This window comes from Anomalospiza imberbis, chromosome 3 (assembly GCF_031753505.1).
Source record: "Anomalospiza imberbis isolate Cuckoo-Finch-1a 21T00152 chromosome 3, ASM3175350v1, whole genome shotgun sequence".
NCBI lineage: Eukaryota > Metazoa > Chordata > Aves > Passeriformes > Viduidae > Anomalospiza > Anomalospiza imberbis.
The window spans coordinates 105011143-105021809 of record NC_089683.1 but is presented as its reverse complement, the minus strand read 5'-3'; the positions used below and the strand labels follow the sequence as shown (position 1 = coordinate 105021809).

Below are 10667 nucleotides of genomic sequence, written 5' to 3'. Positions count from 1 at the left end.
TCCCCTGCCACAGGCACAGACACCTTCCCCTGTCCCAGGTTACTCTGAACCCCGTCCAACCTGGCCTTATGACATAATGAACCACACAATCATGGCATCTATTTTTTTTTTTTTTACTTGCCCAGCAGTAAAACTTCGTAACAAAACCACCCTCGTGCAACAATTCCAAATCTAAAATATCCCCCTTGCTGGCTCTCCACGGGAACTCCAGAGCGCGTCAAGGAGGCGACAGCTCCGCGTTTGCTTCAAACGCAAACGGGAACGGTGTTTCTATTCACTGGCAGCAGCAGCACGGAGTTTGGAGCAATTCCTCCCCAGAGCGGAGCGGGGGACCCTCTGGAACGGCTGGGTGGCGCCAAGGCTACACGGAGGGCAGCGGTATGTGCCTGGCGGGAGCAGCGCCGCAGTCCCGCCCGGCGCTGCCGGAGCGATGGAGCGCGGGGGCGCAGGGCTTGGCGAAGGCGAAGCCCGCGGGCTGCAGGCTGTGCGGGGTGCTCACCTCCGCCGAGGGGCTGCTGTTGTACACGCTGTAGTAGGGCTCGATCCGCGTGTTCATCGGGGTGGAGCTGCTCTGCCCGTAGTGCTGCTGCTGCCCCGCGGACGCCTTGGGACTCAGCACGCTGTCCTTGGAGTGGCTGGCACCGCATGCCTGCTCCAAACCCTTCTTCTGAGGCTTCGGAGACAACATGTAGGCTGAGTTGGTCTCGTGGTGGGACGACTTGTTCCTGTTGACCTCCAGGCTGCCTTTGCCCATGGCTCGAAGCCTCGTCTTGTGCTTGCAGCAGAAAAAAACCAGGGCCACGTACTGCAGGCACCAGAGCATGCGTCTCCGCAGCCCCGCGCTGTTGCGGGAATATATAAAGGGATTTAATCCCGACTTGAAAAAAATGAGGGTAAACCCACACAGCTCGAACTGGTAGAGCACAAAGCCACCACTGCCAGACAGCATGTCCTGCACCAAGGAGATGGCCAGCGGGAGGCAGCACACCAGGACGGAGAGCACGATGACCACGCAGGTCACCACCGCCTTGGAGTCTTTGGCCGCGGCCAGGTTGACGGCCGAGGCCAGCGGGAGCCGGCCAGCGAGCTTGGCATGGCCGTGGGGTGGCTTGGTGCAGCTCTGGGTCCTGTACAGAGCGGGCACGGCCCCGGGCCCCGCGAAGGGCTGAGCCCTGGGGGTGCCCGCGGCCACGGCGGGAGGGCACTTCCTCGCCCGCGCGTTCCTGCGCAGGGCCTGGGCGATCATGGCGTAGGACACGGACACGACGGCCACGCAGCAGATGAAGTCGGTGACGTAGAGGTAGAGGATGAGCTTGCCCTGTCCGCTGGGCAGGCTGGCCATGGGCAGGCAGCGGCGGGAGCCGCGGGTGCGCAGCGTGGCCAGCGTGGCCAGGGTGAAGCTGGCGGCCCAGAGCAGCAGCGTGAGCAGCAGCGAGCAGGGCGCGGAGGCGGCGCGGTGCGGGTGCTTGCCCAGCACCATGCGCAGCCGGTGCAGCGCGATCACCGCCACCGTCTTGAGCGACATGATGATGAAGCCGGAGCTGGTGAGGTGGAAGGTGAAGCAGAAGGTGCCGGGCACGCCGCGGGCCGGGCCGAAGAACAGGACGAAGGCGAACATGGGGGCGGCCACGCCGCAGATGAAGAGGTCGCAGAAGGAGAGGTTGAGGATCATGAAGTCGAAGTCGGTGCGGAATTTCCGGAGGGCCGGGTCGAAGAAGGAGAGCAGCACGATGAGGTTGCCGTAGGAGCCGAGGCAGAAGACGAGGGCCAGCAGGGAGGCGCAGGCGGCCAGCGTGGCGGCGTGGGTGCCCTCCCGCAGCTCCGCGGGGCCGCTGCCGTTCGCGCCCAGCTGCTCCGCGGGCCCGGCCGGCAGCCGCCCTGACCCGTTCATCGCCGCCCGGCCCTCTCACGGCCCGCTCATCGCCGCCGCGGGGCTCCCACCTCGCCTCTTCACCGCCCGCTCATCGCCGCCTCAGGGCTCCCGCCCGGCCCCTTCACCGCCCGCTCACCGCCGCCTCAGCGCTGCCCGCCCCGCCATGGCGCCCGGCCCGGCCCCTCCCCGCTCCGTTCCGCTCCCGCCGCCGCGGCGGGGCCGAGCCGGGGCGGGCGGCGGGGGCAGAGCCGCAGCCTCCCCGCACCGCCGGGCTCAGGCGGGCCCGGGGAGGCGGCACCGAGCTGGCTTCCAAAAGCCGCGCCGGCGCTGCCTCCCCGCCGCTCCAGCTCGGGGAGCAGCACAGAGTGTGTGTGGTCTAGAGAATCACAGAAGGGCTCGGGTGGGAAGGGGACTGCACAACCATCTCGTTCTTCTCCCTGCCATGGGCAGCGACATTTTTCACTAGCCCAGGTTTCTCCAAGCCCTGGCCAGCCTGGCCGTGGACACTCCCAGGGCTGGGGCAGCCACACAGCTTCCCTGAGCAATCTGTGCCAGGGCCTCACCAACCTCACAGGGAAGAATTTTTTCCTTATATCCAATATGAACCTACTGTCTTTCAATTTGAACCCGTTGTCCCTTGTCCTGTCACATGCCCTTGTAAATAGTGTTGCCTTGTCTTTCCTGTAAGTTTCTTGCAGGTACTGGAAGGCTGCAGTTAGGTCAACCTGGAGCTTCTCTTTTCCAGGCTGAACAATCTAAATTCTGTCAGCCTTTCCTCACAGCAGAGCTGCTCATCCCTCTGATCAACTTGGTACCTCCTCTGGACTTGCTCCAACAGCTCCTTCCTCTACCAGGGACCCAGAGCTGAATGCAGTGTTCCAGGTAGGGTCCACCAGAGCCGAGGATCTGTGCTGACTGTGCACCAACAAAACACCTGCCTCAGCTTTGATGTTCAGCATCAACATCGAAGTTCTACATGCTGCTCCTGCCCTGCTTGCACTTCTGCCTCCCTTTCCTGAGCCAGTGCAGTGTGGCCAGGGTGCCCTTTGTATTTGCTCAGAAGCAAAGGCAAAGCACCTTCTTGTGTTCCCATGGGGAGGGAAAACAATCAGCATCACTTCTTTATCTGTTAACTGCCAACTGCTATCACAAATATAGCAGTGATGGAGAGGGTTGGATAGCTGAGCATTAAAGGGATGGTTTTGAAGTACTTACAGGGACGTGAGGGTGAGGAAACACTCGGTGCACGTTCTCTGAGGCAGACACAGCTGAAGGGCTTCCATGACACTAGAAATCCAGGTGGAAGAGACTAAAATCCAGCCAGGAAAGGCACAAAAGCATTATGGAAATACATCGGAGCCATTATTTCTGACTTATGCATGCACTTGTCTTAAAATCATTATCTACACACTAATCTATTGTTTTAATAGATTACTCTACCCCAGGTGCTTTGTAGAACCATCCAGACAGCGACAAGTGTGCAAGTTTCATACCTGAAAGCTTCCCAGTGCCACCTGCCTGTTTATTTTTCAACACATTCCTTTCTAAACTCCAGAGCAATGTTTTTGTAACCCTCTGGCTGGTGATGGCAGCCTGGCCTGTGAGCCTTGCCCTGCTAAACATGCTCCCAGTGGCAATGGGGGTGGATTTGTTCTTGAGGGAAATGCCAGCAGCTGGCTGCAGCAGTGCCTTGCAACCTGAGCAGGTACATTTTGGCTTGATTTTGTCCTTAAACTGGTTGTGTACAGGAGGAGGAAGGTTCAAAACACAAAACATGGTTTTCTGTGGCTTCAAATTATGTCCTCTTGGCCGTCTCTTTATTTTCCCTTACTTCTATTTTTGTTTGCCAGTCATAGTTAATTTGAAATCGATGGGTGAATCTTGGCCCTCATGAGTAAGAGTTGCTTTTTCATCGACAAACTGGATCTCCCTGCTTGAATTTTTTTATTTTTAAACATTAGAGGACGATTAATTATGGGATTAAACTAGAGTGACAAAATGTTACCCTAATGCAAGAGTGGGGTTTGGTCGTTTTACCCCTCTACAGTTATTAACTGTGGCTTGAAATGGAGGGGAAATTGTAGCTGGTTCGAGCCTGCAAGCCTTAAACATTCCAGCAGAAAATGAGAAGGGATTGTTCTCAGGGAGCAAGGGAATGAGCTGAGGCAAAAAGGATCTCCATGGGAGCACAAAGCCCTGCCCAGCCCCTGTGGCACAGCAAAGTGTCTCACCGGTCCTTTTAAAAAGGATTTATTTTTAGCTTTTAAAAGAATTACCAAAGTTTGGGTGGGGGAGAAAAGTAGTGGAAGTGTGTTTTGCAAGGTAGGAATCACAAGAGCAAAACTTACCTTGCACAAGGTAGAAGGGTATTTACTCTTTGCAGCACTCAAGGCTTTCCTTAAACTGTAATTCCTTAAATTACTTAAAAAGCACTTAAAATCCAGTGCTCTCTAGATCAAGCTTCTCATTGTTCAGCCTTGGAGTTCCTACTGCATAAAGAGAAACAATGTTCCCAAGCCATTTTTGACAAGTGTTCTTCTGCAGATATTTGCTGGAAATTTCTTTTAATCGTTGAAATCTTTCCTCATCTCAGTCGAAGATTTGTAACTTATAATTTTAATAAAAGAGTTCTAGGAGAAAGCAGGTGGAATAATAAAAGGGGAAATTAACCCAGAAAAAAAAGTTATAAATGCCAGGAGAGAATAAATAAGAGTAGCAGTGAAAAAGCTTTTAACAGAACTTTCAGGGTGAACTCAGCTGGGCCTCTCTACCTGGACTTATTGTAATATGACTGCACTTATTGCTAGAACAGATTTATTGGTTTTATTGCTGGCTTTCCTAAGAAGCCAATCAGAAATGATGGCATCTCATATTCCCCAAGGGAAGCGTGTGTCCAGCTCCATCTGCAGCAGCAAAATCTGCTCAGCAATATTCTACATCTCCCACAGAGTTTGTCTTTGACATTAAACCCGGCTGTAACTACCACTGCACCAATGCCCTGAGGACCTTGCCTTGGATTAACCACCTAGAATCCCTTCCTTGGAGCAGGGATTCCTCTGCCTGCTGGCACCCAGGAAGTCTAGAGCAGGCTGAGGTTAAATCCCCCTCCTTTTATTAGAAATCCCCAGAAATTGCCTTTCAGGTACTGCAGGATGCTATGAGGATGCAAAACACATCACCTGATAACTCACAGCAGGGTTAGAGTTAAAATCTTCCCAGGACAGAGGCCAGCAAACTCTTTTACTGCCACAGGGCTTTATTTTCCCCCTTGCATTTTACCAGATTATTGTGTCTTCCACAGCCCTGGGGAAAAGGGAGCTGGAGGCTCTGCTGCAGGATTCCAGGAAGCCTGAAGCTGTGGAAGGAAGCGTGAGACTGAGCAGGGTGTGGGATGCTGGGGATGCCTAACTGTGAAAAACCGACAGGAGACATCATCACATCATCCAGTGTACCCAACACAGCAGTCCCAGCAGCCTGGGAAAGAAGGGGGCAAGGCAGATACCTGGACATAACAGTCATAATATACCAGATATACCATAATATACCAGTCATAATATACCAGAAATAAAGGAACTTAATCTCTTTGCCTCTTTAATTAAAACCCAAATCCATCCATTCATGAACTTGTTATCAACACAGTTCACCAATGCTGAGACTGTGGTACCACCCAAAGCACAGGTTAAAAGACTAATTTGCCTACTTGGTAATTTCCTTATGTATCAAAATAAGCATCAAATATACCCATCTGATTATGGAAATATGGGAGATCACACCACTTAATGGTCTAGCAGGAATCACTGAGCAGTATATCACTGGTATCTTGAGCGCTTAAAAACCAAACCAAACCCCCAAAAAATCCAACAAAAAAACCCCAACCTCAACAAGTCAAAATACCTCCCAAATTCTGCCTTACATCTTTGCCTTTCTTTGGTGCTTCCCCATGATGGTCACAGATTTATTTGTGCACTCTGACAGGTGGTCACTAAGGATGTCGAGGCTATCAAACCATGCTCAAGATATTTTTCTATCTCCTTTCCTGTTCCAAGGGGAAAAATTCTCCCTTCTCATGCTAGAAATCTCTCCCTCTCCAGACTGAGGTACTGCAGTTGGTTCATCTTGACAGCTTCAGAGAAGAGACAGTATAAGACATCAGTGATGTAAGTTCAGAATTCAAGATGTGGGTATTGCCTGGGGAAAGTTAGGGAATATATCCAGTAATGGAGTTGTGGGTATTTGGTGAAGATTTGTTGGTAAAAAATTGTTCCTGCATTTTCAGGACAAGAGACTAACAATTCTTCCCTCACCAAAAACTCAACCAGCACAAGTTTGCTCACACTACCACAGGTGCATTTTATCCTATATAAATGTATTTTGAATATTTTGCTGTATTTACTGGGGGATCTCTTTGGATAAAGCAATTTACTGTAGATTTATAAGGTGTCGGGAATTAATACCACTCCTGACCAGAGCATGATTCCCTACAGTGCACTGAATCCTCAACCAATTCCAGCTACACCCTGACTAAGGAAAGAGATTCCCAAGTACAGAACAAAGCAGCAGAGCTGCAGAACAGCACATGCAGTATCTGTTCCAACACATCATCAGCCAAGGATCCTTTAAAGATGATCCTCTGCAGCAAAGGCTTTCCATTACTTGTAAAGATTTAATTCTAAAGCAAAAACCTCTCCAACAAAAACTAGTTTCTCCAGTTCTCACAAGTTAACAGGTGTTTTCCTGGCACAAGATAGTTTTCCATAAATGTGAAAGCTGATTTCCTAGACGTTAGAACAAGATCTTTTAATTAATCCTTAATGTTGCCGTAACTCATTACCAAATCCCAGGACAAACACAGGCCTCATCCAAAAGCACTGTAAAAACCTGAAGTTATGGTCTCAAACCAACACATTTCCTCTTTAGAAATACAGGAAGATGCAGTAGTTACAAACAGTCCATTTATTGGGCCTTAAACTACGTACACAATTGAAATCATAATTTTGGCACTACGCTATACAGTGGTTACATCCGTGTGCTGACACTCCTTAAATACTGTCCCAGGAGCACTGCTGTGCTTGGAAATCTGGGATGAGTCACACAAAGGTCTCAGTGCTCCTGGGGAATTTTGCATGAAAGATGAAACACACACCAGTTTATGAGTTATTACCAAGTACCTCACGTTCTATGAATGGATCACACCAGAATATGTGATGTCAGCACTGAGAAATGGCCACACGTGGTGCAGTAAAATCTGAACGAGACAAAGACATGAGATACAGGAAAAGCAAAACAAACCCTCTCAGACACAAAGAGATATTCTGTTAAAGAAAATAATTTAAAAAACTAAGAATGGCATTTGTTTTGATACAAAAGCCAGAACCACTACTGTATTAACATCTAAGTATGAATCTTTACAAATTAATCTCACAATGGTGTTATGTAAAAGGTTGCAAACTGTACAATGCTTTGTCAATGCAATACCTCTACAATTTATACAGTCTTTTACAACTATGTAACACATATTAAACAGCTTGTTAAACAGCCAATTGATACCAGTCTCCTAACAAAGCTGCAGGCAAAAAAACACAGAGCTTCCACAATCTTCAAACAAGATATGCTTGCTCAATCTTAAGGAGAATACACTGTTAAAAACTGCCTTTCCACACTGTGCATACATTTCATTCCGTGAATTCAACCACCACTAACAGTCCATCATTTCCTATCTGTGGGTTCTAATTACATGGAAACACCCATTTCCCCCTTAAAAATATGCAGAGAATCATAGATTTTTTTATTCCACACATGGTCAAGACACCCCCGAAGGCCTGGCCAGGCAGCAGGAGCTGCCCATGCTGCATCCTGCCATGCCTGCACTGCACAGAGCTCAGCTATTTACATTTGCACAAGGGAGAGAATACAAAAAGGCAATGCTGCCCTGAGGTGGACTGGATGGTACTCAAATCCCAGTAGTGAAAAATAAAACTCTGAGGAAGGAAGGCTCCCAGGGTTGTGTATGGACTGGGGAAGGAGTTGCATTGGCAGAATTGGAGAGCTCCACTGGGAAAATTCCGGTTTGCGGCACTCTCTGGTTCTGCACATCCTTAATGTCGGAACAGCTGGGAACAGGGGGCAGAAGAAGGGGGTGAGGGATGTGCAGTGTAGATCACTGTGTGCAAGGAAGCAGAAACAAGACTGATGTGTGATGCAGGCCAAGGAGAAGAGTCTTGCCATGGACTCACGATGAGGCCCTGCAGGTGCAGCCTCAGGGCTCCCCCAGCTGCTCCCCGGGGAGGTGAAATTCCGTTTGAGTAGAACCAGGTCTCTATGTTTGTATTTAACAGTAGTTTTGATTAGGCATCAGGATTTCCAGCACAAAGGTCTCTACATGATCAATTTCTTTTGAGTTTCCTTTATTTCGCAGAAAAATTCCTACATCCTCATTATCCCCGGAAGAAGCCTGAAAAGAAAAAAGAAAGAGTTCAAAACACAAATATTGCCTCATGCTCTTGTTCATATGAAAATATAAATTAAAGCTTCTCTTGGAATACTGTCACAAAACATCACAATACAATAGAGATGGGAATCTTGTAGTGCAACAAAGAGAAACCCCAGGAATGGATTCACTCTTTGGGGACATGCCTGTGTGAAGAGCCCTGGCAGCAAAGCCAGAGTGTGGAAGAGGAAACCGAGTGGTAGCAGCCATTCCCCATCCCAAGATGTAGGTGATAGCCTGGACTGGGTGGTGTAAAGTCCTCAGAGGCATCAGAAGTACAAAGCAGCACTTGAGGGGCACTGCTAGGCATTTAAAAGGCAGCCAACTGGCAGAAAATGGAGAAAAGGTACATCAGTACTCAAGTAAAGAAGTGTAAATGTCTTAGCAAAGCACAGGGATGCACAGAAAGATGGGCAATATTTAAAATATTTAACCAAAATAAGTCTGACCAAAACCACTGGAAGAGGCAAGGGCCAGAAATTTGGCTGCAGCTTTTTCCCTGTGGTTAAGGAGTCTTCCTGACTCTGGAGTAGAATTCCTAAGGGTGAACCTTATGGCAAAACCCATCAGCTGACCCACCTATGCATAATAGCAGGGTGAAACCAGGAGGTCAGTGAGCACCAGGAGCTGGTCATCTGTGAACTGCTGCTTGTGCTCCTGCCAGTTGTCGTGGTGGGTCCTCCGGAAATTGGACAGCGTTTTCTTCACCGTCATCTGCCAGCACAATTGGGATGGAGCTCAGTCAGTCAGGGACCCCAGCTCCACACCAAAACCAACGTTGGAGACCACAAACACAACTGCTCAGTAGCACCAAGGCTTGGAGCAGACCCAGAGGATAGGAGGGCTCTGGGGAATTCAGTCCATGATTTTAATTTTCCCAGTTCTGTTTAGTCTTTTGACTAGGGTCATGACTCCAACATTCTTAGAAAAAGGACTCCTGAGCCTACAATTTTGAGCTGGGAAACAACTGCCTTTTTCTTGGCTGTTTCAAAAGGGCGTTTTTGGTCTGAAAACATCAAAGGAATTCTTCATCTCACTCCTCTGGCTAAAACAGTCACAGTCAACAAAACCCAACAAACAGGACAAAACAATAAATGTTAAAGGCAACAATTTCTTTAAAAGCTTATTTCTAGGGCAGCTCATAACACTTCATTTTAAAAATTCCAGACTGATGTTTTAGTTCAGGTTGATGCTTCCTAGAATGGCATGCACAAAAGGGACATCTTTAATGAAAAAAACACACTTCCTCATAAATACAGTTCTTATAGCTTTCAGCTGGATGCTTTAAATTTGAAAGCAAGAACAGATCTACCACAAAAAACATTTAAAAGCAGGTCATGCTTTAAAACTATTCAGAGTCATTTAGTAAAAAGCAGGAGAAATTAAATTTCTTAAAAGGTCCCTATGCTTTTCTAGGAAAAGAGAACTAAGAATGAGTCACGGGTCAGAGCTGTGCTCTGTTGAATAGAGAGCTGCTGTATTGTTACCTCAATAGGCTGAGGATCATTGAGGTGGGCACTGAGATCCATGAGGAGCTGTGGCATCCAGGTGGGCACATCGTAGGGACTGGACAGGATGCAGGCACTGAGCCCCAGAACACCGGCGTGGCGCTTCACCAGGTCTGCAAACACAGGGCATCAACCCACATCAGTTAAAGAAAATCAGCAACAAACACCCTGGCCCTGCAGAGACCTCCAGCTCTGTAGAAATCCAGAGACTTCTACAGACATGAACTTATGGACCTCCAGATTGGTTATGTTTCCTTACTCAGAATCCCAGATTCATTCTTGTATCTTTCGTTTTTTACACCTCCTTCCAATAGGAATCAATCTGCAACTGCTGGACACTTTATAAACATTTCAAATGAGCTTCCCTCTCTCAAAGAAACTCATTAATAACTCATGAATGGCATCTTCACGTTCCCTCTATCTGCATTCAGTGTTTTCCCAAATCCCAGAACTACTGGACAATATGGAAAGCAAACTTCTGGGTCAAATGACTGCAACTCAGATGCATTAAATGCACAAGCAGAAGCCAAAGTTCCAAATCAGGGTTAACTAAGGGGGTTTTTGTACTGGTTTATTTTTTGGTTGGTTGTTTTGTGTTTGTTGTTTGTTTTTTTAAGAATAAAAAACCCACACTAACAAATAGAAGGAAAGGTGGGCAAGGAGTGAAACTATGTTGTGACAGCTAAGGAACTTTATTTATTGAGAAACTTGCTATCCCTCGTCATCTGCATCCTTATCTCTGTGAACTGCGAAAATGTCTTTAATGTTAATTCCAAAAGAGTAAGAAATTAATTTAACA

At 48.2% G+C, this 10667-nt stretch overlaps 2 protein-coding genes across 2 annotated transcripts in view; both read right to left on the bottom strand.

Annotated features, from left to right (window-relative positions):
* Window positions 1–361: 361 nt before the first annotated feature.
* Window positions 362–1959, bottom strand: GPR75 (G protein-coupled receptor 75). The gene has a single exon (XM_068183016.1). The coding sequence runs from the start codon at window positions 1889–1891 to the stop codon at window positions 362–364; it is 1530 nt and encodes a 509-aa protein (XP_068039117.1). The 5' UTR covers window positions 1892–1959.
* Window positions 1960–6811: 4852 nt separating this feature from the next.
* The window catches only part of PSME4 (proteasome activator subunit 4), a 43758-nt gene continuing 39902 nt past the window's right edge, over window positions 6812–10667 (bottom strand). The window contains exons 45-47 of the mRNA XM_068186264.1: window positions 9848–9981; window positions 8940–9074; window positions 6812–8324 (exon numbers count right to left, since the gene is read on the bottom strand). Of these exons, the coding sequence (XP_068042365.1) occupies window positions 8940–9074; window positions 9848–9981 (269 nt within the window). The 3' untranslated portion in view covers window positions 6812–8324. The remainder of the gene's footprint in view (window positions 8325–8939; window positions 9075–9847; window positions 9982–10667) is intronic.